General features: G+C 40.9%; 2 protein-coding genes across 2 annotated transcripts; both read left to right on the top strand.

The window, feature by feature from the left end:
• The first annotated feature begins 1,913 nt into the window (after positions 1–1,913).
• LOC146318201 (cysteine/serine-rich nuclear protein 1-like) lies at positions 1,914–11,861 on the top strand. Its single transcript, XM_084732888.1, has 5 exons — positions 1,914–2,342; positions 6,521–6,732; positions 8,937–9,199; positions 9,283–9,585; positions 10,218–11,861. Exons 2-5 carry the CDS (start codon positions 6,549–6,551, stop codon positions 11,181–11,183), a joined length of 1,716 nt encoding a protein of 571 aa, XP_084589014.1. The 5' UTR covers positions 1,914–2,342; positions 6,521–6,548; the 3' UTR covers positions 11,184–11,861.
• Positions 11,862–12,290: 429 nt separating this feature from the next.
• Positions 12,291–19,042, top strand: gorasp1a (golgi reassembly stacking protein 1a). Its single transcript, XM_084733126.1, has 9 exons — positions 12,291–12,452; positions 15,272–15,352; positions 15,444–15,647; positions 15,763–15,849; positions 15,956–16,095; positions 16,285–16,435; positions 16,834–16,942; positions 17,032–17,175; positions 18,137–19,042. Exons 1-9 carry the CDS (start codon positions 12,390–12,392, stop codon positions 18,631–18,633), a joined length of 1,476 nt encoding a protein of 491 aa, XP_084589252.1. The 5' UTR covers positions 12,291–12,389; the 3' UTR covers positions 18,634–19,042.
• The last annotated feature ends 1,394 nt before the right edge of the window (positions 19,043–20,436 follow it).

The raw sequence follows: 20,436 nt of genomic DNA, 5'->3' as shown, positions 1-20,436 counted from the left end.
TATTAGTGCTGTTTTCCTTCAAACCAAACCACTGATGTGTATCAACATGGGGTCAAAGCTCAAGAGTATTTTGGACTTGTCTGTCTTTCCGCTCATCTGTCTGTCCATCTGTTAAGCTCTGAGCGCTGAGCTTCATTTTCCTCCCAGTCGGGGACACAGAGTAGCCTATGATTATCTTTAAAAGCAGAGACACTGGAATCCAGTTAATCCAGTTGCTTTACTTTTTCTCCCTTAATATTGAGGGAGTGTTTCCCAAAAAACACTGAGTTAAAAGTTTGGATAGTTCCCAGTGAGCATGTACAAAAGTGCACGTAGGCAAACTTCAATTTCTTTATTTAATGCCAACATCTGTTAACAAGATATAGTACATAACAGGATAGTGGGGAAGAAGATTTTTCCTTGAGTGGAACGGGCAGAGGCTTTACACCCAAACCCATAATCCTGTCCATCTCCAGCTTCTACAATGCAGGGAGTATACTGGAGTTTAGGAGTGTCTGAATTAAAACACCATTACAGCGGCGCACCAGTGAGTCATATTACAGTAATGTAAGATGAATATCTGCTGATGAGCGTCACCTTTATCAGACGTCTGATGTAAGAGATCTGAAGGCAGGTCACACAGACAAACAACCAAACACTAAGGATCCAAAAAGATAAGAAGTCATAAAGATTTGACTCTTATAAGGAACTGACCACCTAATTGTGAAATGGAACGACAACTAATTCTTAAAGTAATATTGAAATTCAAATACCACTAAATTTGTGAGCTAAAAGGATGTAGTTTTAAAAATATAGATCTCTCTGTTCTGACTGTATGATATGTGTTAGGCTTGTATATGTTGAAAAGAAAACAACATTTTTCAGGATGGTTAAAAGATGTCACACAGGCTAATGTTAGCATAGTGGTAGCTAATTTGCCAGCTAATCAGCGTTTTGCCAACATTAGCTGATAGACTTATAGCAGAACCTAGACTGGACTTTGCTGCTCAGTTTTTTATGTTTGAGAACTGGTCACCATTCACTGTTTGGGAAAGTCTGCAAACTGTTTTCCTGTGAAACTTCAGCAGTGTTCTGTGGAATAAAGTTAAACCCAACCTTCAGTCAGCATGAGGGTGAGTAAATAATGACTAAATTTTCATTTAAGTTTTCAGTAGTGCAGAAAAGGCACAATTTGTTATGAAACTGATGTTTCAGTTCCTTATAAACTTAAAGTTACTGCAGCCTTTCTTTGCTTTGACAGTCACTCTCTGAATTACTGCTGAAATATGGAAAAAAGAAGTTTAAAAAAAAAAAAACGTCAACTATTGCTATCAAAAATGTCATGTGAGCTGAATAAAAAAATCTGAAAGTCTCAACAAAAGTTGGAAAAATGAGCTTCACCAGTTTTTTTTTTTCCCCTTATGGTATTCCTGTCACAATCAATTTATTTTTGCTTTGTTCGATACAAATAAAGGAAATCATCTCAGTAACATGTTACTACAGTCCAGATGAATAGTTGTTCTAACTCGTTATATAATGCTGGCTTATTGCCTTCTGATAATCACCAGCTGGGCGTTTTTAAAGTTATTTATTTACCACCACATCAGTGGTTGTTCCAGCGCAGTGTGAACACAACAGACAGGCAGGGATCTGTGGGCAGTAGTGACAGCTAAGCGCGTCTCCTGCCTCTGCATGTGTCACCGTCTGCGTCAAGAAAAGTCAGGGGAGCTACAGAGAGGACGTGTGTGAAGCGAGATGATTCACGCCGCCAACCATGTCCAAGTTCGTTGAGTATTAGAGCTGCTGTTAGCTGGCTAACTATACATTTTTTGTCATGGATAAATATTAACTGGATATGTTTAAACCAAAATATAAAGTTGAAAGTTAGTTTTTTTGAGCTGGGGTGTATAAAGTCTGTTATTTCATATGGACGAGGCTGAGACCAAACGTCATGATTACAGTCTTGTAGCAAGGTTTAATTAGACCGTCGTGTTTTACTTGAATCAGCAAAACCACTGTTAGTGTGTCATGAGGTGAATTGTCATGTTAATGGTATACGAATCGCTTATATTTGGCTTTTCCTTCATAATAATAATAATAAATTCCAAACGGAATCGCTAGCTAAGCTAGCCTGACAGTTGTACGCATGCGCGGTGTGTGAGGAGGCAGAACTATCTTGCTGCTGACTGTCGCGTCTTTGGGAGCTTCCAGCCAGTCCTCTCATGTTCACACTGGTACTACTGTGAAGCTTCACATAAACACAGAGGGACACACAATGCTCAGCTGGCTGGACCGCGGACAAGATCCATAAACTTCGTGTCAGTTTCAACCTTCTTCGTTATTATGCTGCATTTCACTCCGTGGTGAGTAACTAACGAAAAATCACTGTACTACTCCCATAGGGTTTCTGTTAGTAATAATAACTGTAGTTTACATTGTAACCTTGTCGCATTTTATGTTGAACACTTCGCATTATGTTTATCTTGACTAACGAGGCGTATAATTATGTGTAATCTGGGTACTTAATGGAGCGTTACCGTTCATCTGACTGTTAATACTAGACCCAGACAGGATAAAATTAGTACTAATGTTTAAACAAACTTCTTATCACAACTGTACGGACTCCACTGTGTCAGTGTGAGCAGCAGAGGAAGTTTGCTCTGGTTTAAATGGGACCGTGCCTGCCTGGCAGCCAGTGTTTCTGCTGCTGCTGCTGCTGCTGTAAAGAGCTCATTGTAGCTGACATGATCGCAGTGTGTCTCCGTGAGGGGTGAAGAGGTCAGCAGCCTAATGACTGTTGTTATGCCAAACAGGAAACACACTCCTACACACTCCTCCAATGAAAAAAAAACTGCTACGACATCCGAGCAACATTCCTGGAAGGATGTAAAGAGTGTTTTGAGCACAATAGTGAACTTATTCTGCGTCATGGTAGTTTTTTTTTCCCCTCTATGGTGTCACTGTAAAAATGCCCCCAGCCTATTCTTGTGGAATGAGATGGACACAAAGACATCATAAAGTGTCCTGTTAGAAATTGCAAATACTTGCTCATCAAATGTTTTCAAAAATAAAATACAAAATAAGGATAATTAAAATTAAAATCAAATTACATTCAATACAAACTGTTATCACATTTTAGGTAGCCTTAATATGGGTCTGACCTTTACCCCCCCCTACACTGAAGAGATGAGCTAATGTTCCACTTCGTACATGTGAAGTGGTCAGTCAGGATGGTTGTGGATTTAGGGGTGCATGTTGTGTGGTTTCACCCTGTACTTGGCAGAAATACAGCTGCACAGGTCATCCATACAAGCAGCTTATTTATGCTGATTTTTAGCCTGCGCCCTCTAGTGGCCATAGCAATTATGAGGGAGAAGTATAGATACCAAGAAAGCCCATGTAGGGAAGAACGGGTCAAACACAGAACCAAAGGTCACGGCTCACTTTAAGATTTTAAGTGTTTAAGTGTTTCATAAGTAATGTTGCTTATGTAATTATTTTAACCCAAACCATGATCTTTTTCTAAACCATACCAATTAGTTTTGGTGCCTAACATCTGGTACACAGTTTTTCTTTTTCCCAGGATGACAAAGACATGTCTTGCCGTACTCTGCCTCTGCTCGGCTTACCCTGATATTCTCACCCCGACCCTATCCAATCACTTCTCAGCCCTAAACCTAAACAGCTCAAACCAATGAAAGCGCAGAGTACTTGCCAATCAGAATCAGAGTAGGACGGGTAATGACTTTACCATTCCTGTGTTTGCTAATTGCTCTTTTTGTTGTATTTTAGTTTCATTCAGTAAGCTTGTCTTAATTTGAAATAAATATTCAATAATACCATTAAAGTATTTTGTTACAAATTAAATCCTATTTATTTCCACCCAGCAAAATACTCACAAGTGATAAAATACCTATTCTAAATACATTTAATTATACCACCCATCTCTGCTTATCAACTGTTGTGCATTAATACAGTATAGTCCCCCCTCCTGTTTCACATGAACGCGCACGAGCACTTTGTGCTTCTGCTGCTTTGAACCTTTCAATTATTGATGTGGTCTCAGTGGATGCCCACATGTACAGTGAAGTCTCTCCATTCTGTCAGGTATTAAATGTAATAAATATGATATAAAAGGAATAAGAGGCAATTATATTAATTCAGCAATGCAGTATTAATTAGACGTATTTTCATTTGATTTGTAGGAATACTAAAAAGCTGTGCAGAAGCCTGTGTAGCACAAGGTTATACAGCGTAAACAGTGTAATGGCACAAGGAGCTGTCTCTTGTTTCACCTCTTATTTGCTGATGAATCCAGGAAGTTGCTCACTCTGAGTGCACACACAGACTCACAAGTTTAACTATTTGCTTACTACAGACAATGAGAAGCTTCTTTTCTCGTGTGAATTACTGCAGGACAAGAACGTAGTCCAGCCCGTCGGTGCAGACGAAGGTTTATATTGCTTTTTCTGACCAGACACATTGCCAAAGCAAGTGTGAAATAAAGAAAATACATAAACAGAAGGACTGTGATTTTGCCAGCAATATATAGGCCTATATATACAGTCAAAAAAATTAAAATAAAATAGAAAAAAAGAAAAGAAAATCAGAAGGAATTTCACTGTTGTTACCGGTAGTGATCTCTCTTTTAAGAAAACACACATGCTGTTCTGTTATCAGTGGCTCGTGGTAGGTTGAACATTCCCTCCCCTTCACTTTGGGACTCGAGGCGAGGTCAGTCTAAATCCTGGTCACCTGCTTGTATTACTGTCACTTACTGGACCGTGATGGAGCTTGAGGTCAAACAGTTAAAACAGAAAAAACAAGCACCTGTGTAATCCTAGATTAGAGGTAACTTGATGTTGCATTTAACATCTTTTTTTCATTCAGTTTGAGTCTCTTAAATTCCCTTGAAGTTAAAACTTTTTAATAAAATAAAGGATCTCTGTGCTTAACAACAGACGCAATCAATAAATGGGCTAATTAACATACCAATAAAGTATGATGATCTTCTAATAAACAAGATAAACACTGATAAACTTTCATATATACACAAGATTTGAACTGAATAGAGCTGCCTTAAAGAGTAAGATCTGACAGATTTAATTGTATTCTATTATTCTTACTCCCAGTAAATGGTTGAATTGATAAGTCGATCTGTTGAAAATTGATCAGCAATGACTCATACATATATAGATAATTGATTGTTTAAGTCATTTGGGTTTGATTTTTGCTCTTGGTCTTTTTTTTTGTTAATTGTCACGTGCATTTTCAGTATTTTATGGACCAGGCTGATTAATTAAGAAAACATTAATTAACCAAACCAAGCAGTTTGCCTGTCATCCAAGATGTCACAGGCACCCATCATTCCCAAAAATGAATTAACAGCCTTCTACACACGGACTTACGTAACAGACTTTGTTGGACCAGACTAATAACAGCTTTCCTGCACTAACACCACTCTCATTTGCAACATAGTCTGCTTAGACGTTCTCCTTCACTCAACAGCTTTGAACAGCCCTGTTAAGTTCAGTAACCCTGAAATTACTCGTGTTTGGATTTCTTTTCCATGTTCACATCCAAAAATAGCTGCCACTTGAACCATTACACCCCCCCTGTCCTCAGCACGCAGCCATTGGATGGTCTGTTTCCACGTATTCTTCACAAAAAACTCAAGGAATCATTGGAATGTTAATTACTCTGCGGGGAAAAGAAAAAGAGCTGTGGGTTTTTTGTTTTTTTTTTTGTTTTTACTCAAGTGCTCAGCTGGTTGGTTGTGAGCGGACGTAGGATTTCAGCTCATATTTGCACTGTACTGTACTGTAATTATGAAACATCAGTTTGTTGAATAATCACTATCAAGATGTAATTAACCTAAACAAACTTGTGCCTTGAAACCGGCCCGACCGGCAGAGCTGCAGCTCTTAACAGGAAAGACCTCTCATTCCTCCAGCTGACATTTTCAAAAGAAACATCATTTGACTGTGTACATTAGGTCTCTCGAACAAAAGAGGAAACACCTCAATGATGCTGTGTTGGTGTGTTGTTACTCCATTACTGATCCATTGATTTACATAATGTCTTATTTCATGTGTCTGTAATAGGAATGCTGAAACAAGTGTTGCTTGTCAATTGTCTTCTTTCTTTTTAGGATGGGTTGTGCCAAAATAGATTTATTTTTAAACCTGATGGTTTAACTTTGTTACACAACTTTTAAATGAGCTTAAATTGAAGACAGATTTAACCCTGATTAGTTTTTATTCTAACTGACGGACTGAGCAAAATAATCAAGTTCCTTAAGTAAGTTAAGGGACAGACTCAACCGAATTGAGTTTTATGATGCATCTCTTCTTCTTTCACTCCAGTTGATCATTAGCTATCATACTGATAAAACTCTATTCTTCTCTATTTGAAATTTAGATGTAGTCATTTCTTAACTTTTGCTGGTGCAACCCAGTTTTAGTGTGTTGATCTGTGGATTTATTACCACAGTGCGATAAATATTCAAGCCAGTGTCCCTGTTTTCTTTGTGTTCATGCAGATTGTATATCAACCACCACGGCCAAACAATGAGAGACATCCTTAAGAGAAAGTTTGCAGAGGTAGATGACAGTCCCTGCTACTCCTCCTCCTCTCCTCCGTCCTCCCTCTCCTCCCCTGCCTCCTCTGAGTGGGAGTCCGACGGGGAGAGCAGCAGCCCCTCTGACAACCAGGATTTCACACCTCACAGCCCTTCTTCACCAAGTTTACCCAGTAAGTGTCTGAACCCATGGCCAAGCCTCTTTCAAATAATGCAAACCTCCTCTTTATCTGGCCGTTTTCCCATCAGTGTTTTATAGGAGTGTCTCTTATCAGCCTGCAGCAGCACTGGTATGAAAACGCTAACCTCAGGGTGGTTCTCGATTATGCACGGCAAATGACTCGCCTCTGGACTGTCTGTGTGGTTTGGTGGAAGATCATTTGCCTGAGCAATAGGATGTTGTGGAATCAATTTGAATAGCAAGGTCCTTTTAAACAAGTCATATCAAATGGCCCTATTAAGATATAACAACGCTGCACAGAGGCCTTGCAATGAAAATAGTCAGCAGTTACTGTTGTACAGTGAAAAACCTTACAGTATGTAGAACAGTTTCAGCCTTGTTATTCTGAGCCTGTTACCAAGTCACAATAGAGACATGGTGCAAACAGTGCCACAGTGTGGAGCTTTAGAGTCAGACAGAGCAGCTGAGATGAGCTTAGTCAGCTGCTCTCAGTTGTTTACTGACTTTAGGAACCAGAGTTTAGCCTCAGTTATGTGTGAAGTTTAGATCATTTGTCAAAGCCAAACTGTTAAACCAAACACTAATCTGATGTATACTGAAGACTAAAACAAAGAGAAAGAGTCTAACTGCTGTATTTTCTGGTGAACCTCCAAAGAACAGCAGTTTGACCCTGGTTCACTCCTGTTCTCTCTGTACTGTTGATGTGTCCACTGTTGCCATGGTCCCTTTGCTTGGTATTTCCTGTCCACATGTATGTTCAACTATTGACCCACTGCAGTGAAGCACCTGTAGTCTGTCCTCTAGTGGCCACTCAGAGACCTGCAAGAGACAAAGCATGGGTTAAAGTTAAGGGCCTGTATTGATCCAGTGTTGGACTGGAAGTTAAAGGGACAGCTCATACCAAATCAAAAATACATTTATTTTCCTCTGGCCTGTAATAATATTTATCTGGCTAAGAACATGTCTGCCTTCTCTTGAATTCAATGGAACTAGATGGCACTTGGCTTGTGGTGCTTGAAGCAAGAACAACAAAAAAATATTTGAAAAACTCAACAGCAATGTCCATTTCTGGAAACCATGGCCCAGTTACATTTCAAGATAATCCAGTTTCATGTAGGAACTATTTTCTTTCTACAGAACTACTCCACCAACTGAATCACTGTGCATCTAGTCATAGATGAGCGGCTTGTGCTAACTGTAATTGTAAACATCTAATGTCCTCCTTGCCTCAGCTTCCTTCTGCACAGTAATCTCCATAACTTATATCTCCAAAACTCAGTAACTCACACCAAAACAAACTAGATGGGACAGTAGCAATACAGGCCGAAGGAAAATATGTATTATGGATTTTTATATTGAAGTATGCCTTTAAATTAGGAGTAAAAACCTTCTGCTTTCTGCACTGACCTTCAGCAAGGACAAGGACTACTATAAGGAGAGGAAGCTGCAAAGTACAAAAGACCGTGACCTAGTTTAGTTTGTCTGATTGTTATGGTTTGGAGAATTAGACAGTGGTAAAATATCTTTGCAGGCCATCTTCATGTCAAAATCATTTCATTATGTCACCAGATCCTATCTAATAAACCACAACAATGAATGTATCTCCCAAGTATTAAAGCCCCAGCATAAAATACAAGAACTTAATATTAGATTTCACCTGTTGTGATTAAATTGAGCACTGGCATTTGGCCAAGGGAAAAGGCCTCATTACTGGTATGTGACGTTCAGGGAAACAGGACTGTGTCCAAATAAAAGTGCTAATCCACTCTCATTAAGGACACTTTGAATCCCAAATGTTATTTAGTTTTTGTCAAAATAGTATCAGTTCATTAAATCGTCACATCATCTTTCCTGCTTCTGTTTACTTCTGCTCAAACACCATGTCTGGGCAATTCAGGGTAACTAGACGTAAGATAAAAGAAAACTCACTGAAACAGTATTGTGTACTCGTAATACTAACACAACACAAGTGTTATGTTTGTGTTGTAATACTTAATCAAAAATCTTGCCCCAGACAAAAAACGCCCTCTTAAAATGATTACTGAAACTAATACAAACTTGAATAAAAGTAATCTTTAGGAAAAAACAAAAAAACTAAAGAGAGCAAACCCACTCTGGAAACTAACTGAAACTAAATTGAATGTAAAACAAACATTTTTCTGATGTTTTCATCCTCTTTTCTTCTCACCCAACTAGTTCGGTCGATCCTGAAGAGGCCCAAGCTTGCAGGCGCACAGAGCAACGTGCGCTTTGACCAAGTGACGGTGTTCAGTTTCCCACGCTGCCAGGGCTTCATCAGCGTGCCCAGCCATGGAGGAGCCACCCTGGGCATGACGCAGAGGCACAGCGCCCTCCATAGATACACGGTGGCGGAGCATGCACTGGATCAACGGCACAGGCGCAGGGAGAGGCTCAGGCAGAGGCTGAGAGAAGAGAGGCTCGAAGCACTGAAACACAAAGTGAGTGCACTTCATTTCCACACCGGTTTGTTCTGCTCGTCCACACAGCAGTTGTCTCACTCCATCTGTTGTGTTGATTCCAGCTGATCACCAGTGGGGCCATTGACCAGAGAGAAGCTGACAGGCTCACGGTGGATCAGATCCCAGGTGACGATGCTAATGTCCACATCAGCGACGCTGAGCTGGAGGATGCATGTTTCCTTCAGCCGTACTCCTCCAGGCAGCGGCAGGCTCTCCTCCTGGCAGCGGGGGTGAAGCGCATAGACAGGGAGGAAAAGAGGCAGCTTCACGCCCTGCGACTCTCCAGGGAGGCCTGTGGATGTGACTGCAGAGGCTTCTGTGAGCCGGAGACCTGCGCATGCAGTCTGGCAGGAATCAAGTGTCAGGTACCATACTGATACATAAACTATTTAAACCTCAACATAAAAGCTGATTGGAGACATGACCAAATCATTTCTAACCATTTATTTAATATCTGGCAGGCTTTTGATTGACACATTTCAAATACAACGCTGATCAAATATGAATCAAGACTCTGTTACTGCATTTCTCATCTCAGATGTTTTCAGAAACACATTTTAGCACACTGTCTAGCTGTATTTTGAGAAAATTTGTCACCAGGCTATTTTTTTCCCACTTGAAATAAGACCAAGAACCACCTCAACTTGCATGAGTCGCACAAATTCTTTGTTCTAACTGGGTACTACATCACTAGACACAGGAAAAACAGCGTGTTTTGCAGCATTAAAACTCCCTAACCCTAATTTTCTTGGTCACTGTTGCACAAGCGGAGAAATTTACGTTTACCGTCAAAATTGACTGGACATCCACATGAAAAAAGCACCATTTTCCCTTAAAGGATTTTCATAGGAATCTTGCAGATTTTGATTTATGAGCCATTAAACATCTCAGCTGCACTTGTTTCTCAGCCATTGTTAATTTCAGACTCTGGTGCAAATACACTTGTATTTTAGTTCCCACAGAGCTGATTTCCTCTTTCTGCTTTCTTTACACACAGGTGGACCGCTTCAACTTCCCATGTGGCTGCACTAAGGACGGCTGTGGAAACACTCAGGGGCGCATCGAGTTCAACTCCAGACGTGTGCAGACTCATTACATCCACACCGCCATGAGACTTGACTTGGAACGACGACTGCAGGATGAATCACTGAGCCAAGAGGACCAGACTGGACTGCCAGAGGACCTTCACGAGTATGTGGACCAGGACGAGGAGGTCCGTCCGGTGCAGAGCGCACAGGACAAGAGCTGCCCGTTCGGCTTCACCATGGAGGAGGACGGCCTTCCTCTCACCATGCCCGCCACGCCTGCCTTTCATTTCATCCCAGATCGGTTGGTGGTGGAGGAGAACAGCTGCAGCAGCGACATGACCGAATCCTCCTGCTCCTCCTCCGAGTCTGACGCAGGAGGGTGCCTTAACGTCAGTCAGAATCTCCCTGAAGTCGACGGAGGGTTGTCACGTGTCCTCAGCATCTGTGACAATGATAACTACTCTCCGTGCAGCCAGCTGAGGCACGCAGGAGAACCGCTCACGCAGCACAGCAGCAGCTCTGCCACTGACAACACGGGACCACTGACAGCCAACACATTCACAGACAATATGAGCAGGACCTCGCTGACGGATTACCTTGACGAGAACGCAAACCAATCCAGAGACTTCTTCGACGACGATTCACTGGAGGGCTTCCCCAACACCCCCTCCCCCACTGTGGACTACTCCTTGGGCAGGTACATGGACCTGAGTCTGTCCTCTGACTCCGACCTGGAGTTCTTCGACAGCGATTACACCTCCGGACCTCTGCACAGCTCCTTCAAACTACACAGACACTCAGACAGCTTTCGCCACCTCCAGCTGTTCAGCTCCTCAAATTTGCCACAGTACGAGTCAAGCACCTACCTCCTGGAGTCTCTGATTGGCCTGACTGAACCGAGCCCAGAGCAGGGTTATCCTGTCAGCGACACCTAGCTTTTATAGCTCATTCAAAGAAACTGTGTGAGAAAGTTTAATGTATAAAGCACTGCTTTTATGTATTTGTAAAGAATGATTGATAAAATATTTTTTCCTAGCTGGATATTTTTTCTATTGCCTAAAAAATAATTTTGCCTTCAGAGAAACCACACTTGATGAGTTAATATATGTCTTTTTTTTATTTCCTGAACTGATAAAATGATCCCTGAGATGTAATTTAATGTTTTATACCATGGCCACAGAGAATATTTGGGTTGAATGGAGGGCATTTATTGTTTTCAGTGAAGCAGCCTCTTCATGCAAGTTAAAACCCACAGCATAAATGCCTGTTTAATTACAGTTTGTCCCATTTTTGGAGTAGTAGTTTAAGGTATGATTTATTACAAAGGTCACAAAAAGGTAGCGGCAATACAGAATTCCCATTTTGAAATGGTTGAAAGTGTTGCCTCAGATATCAACAAAAATATCCATATTTTGCTGGCAGCTGGCCATGGTATAAGCAGGATAATCCACTCTGATGCATGCAGTAATGAGAAAATAACATTTCCAACCTCTGGGTTGTGAATTATGTTTAATGACTGCCTGGTTGATCGTGGATTATCCTGTATATGCGTAACAATATGGTTAGAATATTTCTGTACTGGAGTAATAAAATAAAACATTTTTATTTATTTATTCACTGACTTCAGATTTATTTCATGTGTGGAATTTTTCTGTTCACCCGCAGTACGTGTGAAGAAACCAAGAGTGGGCTAACACAATGTTATAGGAGCAACAATGATGATGACGATGGTGTTCATCACATTTCAGTGTTCTCTTTGGATCCATATAATGGTGTGACAACTATGGTTCTTCTAGTGCAGAACTAGAAGAAGATTTAAAAAACTCATAATTATGAGATAAAAAGTCATAATTATGAGATAAAAAGTCATAATTATGAGATTAAAAAATCGAAATTACTTTACAGACCTTTTATCATAATTTCGATTTTTTTTAATCTCATAATTATGATTAACATTGGGGATATTTTTTTCTTTCAGTGTCGGAAATGAGCTTCCATACGAATTTGTGAGCGCTCGATGCCATCGATGCTCGATTGTTTGGACTACAGACAAGATGGCCGCGGACTGTCAGCCGTGATAATTCTCACACAGTTGTTATTTTTTGTTGATATTAGCTGATATTTGAAGGTTCTCGGCAGAAATGGGATTATCACAGAGTTCAGACGTGTCCGAAGGAGGAACATATGGATACCACGTGCACGGCGTAAGACATGATTCCGCCTCGTTTGCATTTGGAACAGCGTGTACAGCAGCTTAACATGAAGTGTTACTGTATGAAGGCTAACCCGATGCTAACAGGCAGCCAGCTAAGTAGCTGCTGCAGACCCACCGGTAAAACCTGATGAGGTGGCACTGTTTTACCTGTTAGTCCAAGTTGACACAATGCAACTGAAACTTTAATTTATTTATTTAAAAATGAAACTTGAATTCAAGCTTGTAATTTCTCAAATAAAGCCTTCTAAGAGCCCTAAATACATCGAGCAGGTTTCTACATGAATCATTGATCAAACCGATTAAATACTAGATGAATGCTGTAGCTAATGCTTTGACTAATGCAGGTTAATGGCGTTCAGCATGAGGGCAACTTCAAGAAGGGACATTTTTACTTCTCTCCAATCAGTCGCTCCTCTTTAGCCTTTGTATGTTGTCGCAAATTATGGACTGATCAGAATCAAATGGTTTTTACCGCCAAGCATTTTTTCACTTATAAGGAATTTGTTGTAATATGTTGGTGCATACAAACATAATACAAGAATATAAATAAAGATTAAGGCAAGTACCGTCGGTAAAAACAGCATAAGTAGAAAAGTAAAAGAGCATACACAATAAAACACGAGGAAAAAAACAAAGTGGCTAAAACTACAATATAGAAGAAGAACAATATTTATAAATGATACTGATATTTACATAGGTGGGTAGTAGGAGGAGCTGTGCAGTTTTATGTGGGAGTGCAAAAGGTTTGACATTGAACGTGCAGTTTCGCAGTATACAAGGATACTGCAATGTGATAAATAGAGAAGATAGAGAATTATGTGAATGTAGCGTATAAGGGGGGGGGGGGGGCAGTGTCAGTGGGGGTCGTGGGCAACGTTAATGAGGGCAGCTGCAGAAGGAAAGAAACTGATCCTGTGGTGAGAGGTTGGGGTCCTGATGGATTGCAGCCTCCTGCTGCAGGGAAGTGTCACAAACAGTTTGTGTCCGGGATGGGAGGGGTCAGCTTACCTGTACAGGTCCTGCAGGGATGGCAGGTTGCAGCTGATCACACTCTCAGCAGAGCGAATGACACGCTGCAGTCTGCCCTTGTCTCTGGCAGCGTGATGGAGGAGGTGAGGATGGACTCGATGATGGCAGTGTAGAAGTGCATCATCTTTGGCAGGTTGAATTTCTTCAGCTGCCACAGGAAGTACATCCTCTGCTGGGCTTTTTTGATGAGGGAGCTGATGTTTAGCTCCCACTTCAGGTCCTTGGTAATGATGGTGGCAGGAAGCAGAATGACAGTCACACAGGTTGATAGTCTACAGTCATCTCCACTGTCTTAAGAGCGTTGCGCTCCAAGTTGTTCTCACTGCACCAGGTCACCAGATGGTCGATCTCCCACCTGTAGGCCGACTCATCCCTGCCAAAGATCAGTCTAATGAGGGTGGGGTCATCCGCGAACTTCAGGAGTTTGACAGACTGATGACTGGAGGTGCAGCTGTTGGTGCACTAACACTGTGATAGATGGACAGAGGGGTGTCACTGTGGTAGAGGGGAGGGGGGCGCTGAGGTGGATAGGACTGAAGGGGCTGGGGTGGGGGAGGTGGAACTCCTGCGCTGGAGCTGGAGGAGGGTATTCGGGGGATGGTGTCAGGTCTGTCTTATTGTCTTTCAAAGTGACAGTAGAACTCATTCAGTTCATTGACCGAGCGCAGGTCATTCATGGAGTGGGGGGCTGTAGGGGGCTGATCAGGGGTAGAAGGGATAAGTGACTACTCAGATTGCTATAATTAATTTTTTGGGTGATTGTACTTTTATGAATATTACTTCAAATCTGTAATTTTTATTTGTATTTAAGTATGCTTTACACTACGAAATCTAATTAGTCACCTTTAAAATCATTCACTACTGAGTAGGCCTACAATTTAAATTAATATCCAAACCTTTCATCTGATTTTTTTGTAGCCAATAAGGCAAACAGGCCAATGAAAACCGTGACATATGGACAAAATACAAACTCTGGAGCAAGTAAAGATTTGGACATGACTACTCAGCAGAACAGAGCCGGAGTTCAAAGTAATTTAGAATGAAGATTTGGACAAACAGAAACCCCTTTCGATTGAATGTCTGCTCTTGATAACATCAACAGTTTAAAAAGGAAGTAATGCTCAGAGTATTTTATTGAGAAGAATATTTTGTTCTTGGTTTGAGTATTTTTTTTAACAACAGTAGTTGTACTTGTAGTTGAATCGTCTTTCAGGAATGTAACAGCACTTGTACTAGAGTACAGATTTTCAGTACTCTTTCCACAGCGGAGAATGTTATAACATTAAATTACATTAATGCTGAAACGATCAATCGATGAACTGATAAATTGACCAGTAGAGATCAAGCGAACAGTTAGTGGCTCAAATATTTCAAATGGAAAGATTTGCAGCTTTCCTCATTGTTATGATTGTAAATTGAATACTTTTGAATTGAATACTGTTAAAAGTTTTTCAGTAGGACAGGGCGTGTTGCAAACTGAACAGATTGTAACGCCTCCTGAAGCAACTTGTGATTTATGATATTTGCCTATATACATTTGATTGACTTGAAACTAAATGATTGATTGAATAATCCCAAAAATATATACATTAATCCATAATAGAGATAATTCCTAGTTGATTCTGTTGACTGTCATGGTGCAGTTTGTTAAAGAGGCTGTGATTTAAATGCTGCAGAACAGTTTGGTTGTTAGCTTATTAAAAAAAAAAAATCATACCCCAAATTATGTTTCCATATTGATGAACCTCAAGTGGTTAAAATGCTTGTGGGTTTTGACAGGTGCAGCCGAGTTCTCCTGCAGAAAAGGCCGGACTGCAGCCCTTCTTTGACTTCATTCTGTCTCTGGACAACAAAAGACTTGTAAGTTCACCGATTGTCTCGGTCATAACAACGAGTGCACAGACACATAAGAACATGAGAGTAAGTCCTGCTGTTGTGACTCCTTGACCAGAATGAGGAAAATGAGCAGCTGAAGGAGCTGCTGAAAGCCAACATGGAGAAGGCAGTGAAGATGGAGGTGTACAGCACTAAAACCACCAGGGTTCGTGAACTGGAGGTGGTGCCCAGCAACATGTGGGGAGGACAGGGCCTGCTGGGCGCGAGTGTTCGCTTCTGCAGCTACCAAGGAGCCAATGAGAATGTCTGGCACGTTCTGGTGAGTTTCTTCATCAAGATATGGGAAACCAAACTGATTGACTTAACTCTAATGTGAACTTATACTCATTACTCCTTTATAGCTTCATCCTTTGTTTGCTGTTTCTCTCCTGTAGGATGTTGAAGTCAGCTCACCTGCTGCACTGGCAGGGCTTCAGCCACACAGTGACTACATTGTTGGAGCAGATCAAGTCTTACAAGATGTAAGATATAATACTTTACATTTGGTCTTGATATATTTAGCTAAAAATCTTTTACCAAATTTTTTGATGGATGAATTGTAGTTAATTCTGAGTTGCTGATTTCCAGTCAGAAGATTTCTTCTCGCTGATCGAGGCTCATGAGGGGAAGCCCTTGAAGCTGCTGGTGTACAACACGCAGACGGATGCCTGCAGGGAGGTGGTGGTCACACCAAACGGAGCGTGGGGTGGAGAGGGCAGGTACGTGACAGATCCGTGAAGTATTTAGAGTGACGTACGGGAGAATACCTCTGGATTTCACATTTTATATTAATCAACCACTTTAACAGTCATTTGGTCATTCATTTACATGAAGGCCTTTTTTGATTATACTGCATTATTTTATGCTTTAAATGTATGAATGATGGTGTTATAAGTGGTATTGAAGCATTTGTAAAATGTTTGCTTTCACTGTAGTTTGGGTTGCGGCATTGGTTACGGCTACTTGCACCGAATCCCGGTACATCCTGACGCATCACCGGTGAATCCTTCCCCCGCTGTTCCTGAGGAGGAACTTTCCCCACAGCTGCCTACCCACGGATACACAGAGGTAAATCTGAATCCACATTTACTACATTGAGGGATGAGGAATGAATTAATTGCTGTCCTTCAGAGAGGGTTAAAAAAAAGCTGAATTGAGAAGATGAAATCAAGAAATATGTAGCAAGTTTGCTTGATAAATTGTTTATATGACCAATCAATAACAAAATTAGTTTTTAAACAAAATGAATTAAATGTTAGATTGTTTAAATTGTATTTTCATGTCTATAAATTATTCGTTATTAATAATAGAATTTATTTTTTTTCTAATAAAGTGACATTTTTTACCCCAATCTACTGTATTTACATTTTGTATGTAATGTTTAATTTAATGTCATTATACAACCCTGTATTATAAAATCATTAATAAAAATACATTGTAAACGTTAATCAACTAATTGTTTCCAGGCGCCTTTGATGGCACCATCAAGCCAAAGTGAAGATGTGTTAGATCTGGATCAGGTCACCCTGCAGGAAGCTCCTCTACCTCCACCCATCCAGAGAGTCATGGACCCAGGTCAGTTCACATATGACATGAGTCTCTTTGGTGCCTCACTGTGTATGTAAAACACTCATCAGCAGGTCCCGTGTTTATTTTTTTCCCAGGTTTCTCGGACTCTGAAGTGGCAGTGATGACCTCTGACCCTGCAGATCTGGTGGACAGACTGGATCTGTCCATGTCGTCCATCGACATGACCAACACCGCACTGGCTATGCATGAGGAGAAGGACGGTGAAATCTCTGGTGTTGGTAAGTGATGACAGCAGCGCGTCTTCATACCAGTGTCCCGGAGCTTCCATTTATACATTTGCCAAAAGGAATGTAGCCTTTAGACCCTTTTCCTACTGCACTAGTATTACCTGGGGTCCTCTAGTAATTTGTAAAAATTGTGAAGGTTGTCTGTGAGCCACACATCATCTGCTTTGTTGATCTGAACGAGCTGCAAATGCGTTTTTATGCTCGTAACAGATGCAGAAAGTGGGCAAGACAACTCTAAACTATATTATTTATGTGGCTGCTGAAGAGCAGACGCTACACCTCTGACACATTGATGTAAAGCAGAGCCTTGACATCGTATCTGGGGATAATATCCATAAATTTGACTAAAATGTAGACTTTGCTTATCCTGGGTGAACGTGTCGCATGAAACACAGACATGAGAGGGTTATTTTGAAATCATATAAACAGAGTTCCTACATTGCAAAGGTTTTCAGTGTTTGAAAAGTTGCTTTCATAATAAATAGCTTCCTGACTGAATAGTTTTATTTTTGGATAAAGAAGTAAAACAAGTCAGAGAGGCTAACAGACAACAGCATGCCATGAGGTTGTTGTTTCAATGAACATTAGCTTCAAAACAAATTGAGGAATTGCTTTAAATTGGCTCACAGCTTGTGTAGAACACCAAGTCTACTTACAGACTGATGACACATTTGTTTTGCTTTCCTTCAGTTTGTCACTGAATTTTATCACAAAACATAATTTTTGATTTTACCACAATAATACCTAATTTAATGTGATGAACTGAAATAGGCCCTAAACGTTTTGAGGATACATGTAAAGTGTATATAAATATGTTGTTTAGCACGGCTCTAAGGTGCTGGAAAAGTTTGAAAATTCACTTTGAAAATGCTTGAAAATTGTTTGAATTTGACTTTGGTCCCATAGAAATGAAAGCTCTGTCTGAGAGCTAATTTTTATATTTGTTGTACAGAGGAGCTGGAGGACAGTGTGCTGCTTTCATCGTCAGCCGACAACGAGACTGACCAACAAGAGCTGAGCTCCCAGGCAGCCATGGACCTCGCCGCTGCTCTCGCTTCCACTGACACATTGTCAGATTCGGGCGTCGCACCTGCTGAACTGGCTGAACCGTCTCACCTCGTCACAGAGTCCGCAGACCTGCCCGTCTCTCTCTCCGAGTCTAGCCCAAGTCCACTCATGGGTGAATTGTCCCTCCCTGTGGAGTCCCCCGAGCCTCCTGCTGAGCCCTCTGTCCCAGCCGAAGAGTCTCCCTCCCCGTCCCCAGTCGACCTCCTCCAATCCTCTGCAGTGAACGAGTCTACGGCGGAAGATTCTCCCACTCAGGCCATTGATGATGATACAGGGCCAGCAGAGGAGTCTGCAGAGCCTCTCGATGTGACTCCTGCTCACCACTGCAGCCATGAAAATGATGATGATGAGGAGGAGCCAGAGGAGCAGCCTCTCGAGTAAGCTTCCATCAGGCCAGACAGAAAGTACAGAAATGTAAAGTGAAGTTGACAATCACTGGGGCTTTTTAAAGAAACGCTATATAGGAAATACAGGACAGACTGAGGGAAAGGCTGTCTGATTTTACACTGAGAGTCTTACAGTGAGTGTATGGCTCCTCCATCAGGTTAGTTACACTACAGAAACCAGCTCAAGCATTAGCATATAAGTAGAAAAAACACTTACAAGAAGCTTTTCTTTGTTTTATATGTGAAAATTTTAAAGTTACTGCTCATTTGTATGCCAAGACGGTGAAAATGTGATCCACGTTTTTCCTGGCTTGGTGCAAAATTTGATTTTACGGGTGATGAGACTTCTTCTGGTACACAAATGTCATGAATACTTGAAGACTTCCAAAGATAAACACACATTTACTACAGCACAGCTGCACCTTAATATCCAGTAACACTATAAGAGTTTTTAAAACTGCCAGACTGATTTTCACAATACAGATTTGTAATAAGAGGGGAACGTTTACTGGAGTTTATGGCCATGCATTGAATTTTAAAGGGATAGTTTGTAGACGTGGGGTTGTATGAGGTACGTATCAATAGCCAGTGTATTACCTGCAGTAGATAGCAGTCGGCATGTCCCCAGTTTAGAGAAGGAGCAGGAGTACAGATGGAGGAAGCTAAGCACAACATTTTAGCCATCTAAAATATTTCGTTTTAGAATACATTTTATTTAGAATTTTATTTATTTTTATTTAGATTTTCCCTTCATTGCTTTGCTGTTTGACAGCCTTCTCTGCAAGGAAACCGCTGTTAAATAAGCCAAATGTGACTCTTGCCAAACCAACCAAACTCCATTGGAAATTTTACTTCCCACAACACGGGTGCTGCTCATCTGCCGCTGTCTCGATTGATTTTATTATGTGACTTCAGTGAATAGGAACTATCCTTTTAAAGCACCACAGTCACAATAACACAAGCAAACAACCCAATCAAGGCAGCGGCCAATGAGCAACTCCTGTGTTCTGTGAGTAAAATTGCTTATTTTGCTAATGGAGTCTGGTTGAGTGTGATGTTTGTCTTATATACCTAACAGCAGTTTCTCGTATGAAAACACTGTCTGAAGGCAAAGTAAAGCAGTGAAAATACTTCAAATATATGGTCCACTTAAACTGATCATTGCCTTATCTGGCTAAAATACATTTTGCTGCTGTCCCCATCCACAGCAGTACATTGCTTAGCTTCCTTACTTCTGCTGCTTCTCCAAACTGACAGTGTACCGACCACCATCTACTGTAGGTTGTACACTGACTATGGATAAGTACCTCACACAACCGTACTTCAAAAATCAAAACTAAGCCCTTTAAAGTGTTTTTTTTAAATGTGGTATGAGGGAAATATCTGTCTATTTTTAAACTATGTAAAACCAGACAGTATAAGTTTTTACAAAAGATTTGATGAGGTCAGTATGTTTTAAACGCTGTCTTTTCTTTGATTTATTCAGCCATGCAGCCTGTGATCTGTTTGAGAACAATTTTTACCACTTGTATTGCTGCAATCATGTCCCCATGTCTCCTTCCACACTATTCTTTCTTTGTAATTTTTGTGATCTATGCAACAGTAGACGAGTGCTGCCTGTGACCTGACAGGTAAATGTGTAAATCCAGTAGATGACAGATCTTTCATGTAGAGCGTGTAAGAAGAATGGGAACAGTGGTGCTACTGTTGAGGGATTGTTTTTCTAGTGGGATTCTTAATGTTTTTCAGTCAAAGTAGGTGCTAGTGTGTAAAATAAGGAAAAGTATTTTTGCAAATA

Source organism: Lutjanus erythropterus, chromosome 12 (genome assembly GCF_056507025.1).
Source record: "Lutjanus erythropterus isolate fLutEry1 chromosome 12, fLutEry1.hap2, whole genome shotgun sequence".
NCBI classification, from domain to species: Eukaryota; Metazoa; Chordata; class Actinopteri; order Lutjaniformes; family Lutjanidae; genus Lutjanus; species Lutjanus erythropterus.
The sequence above is the reverse complement of the archived record's forward strand: the minus strand, read 5'-3'. Positions and strand labels throughout refer to the sequence as shown.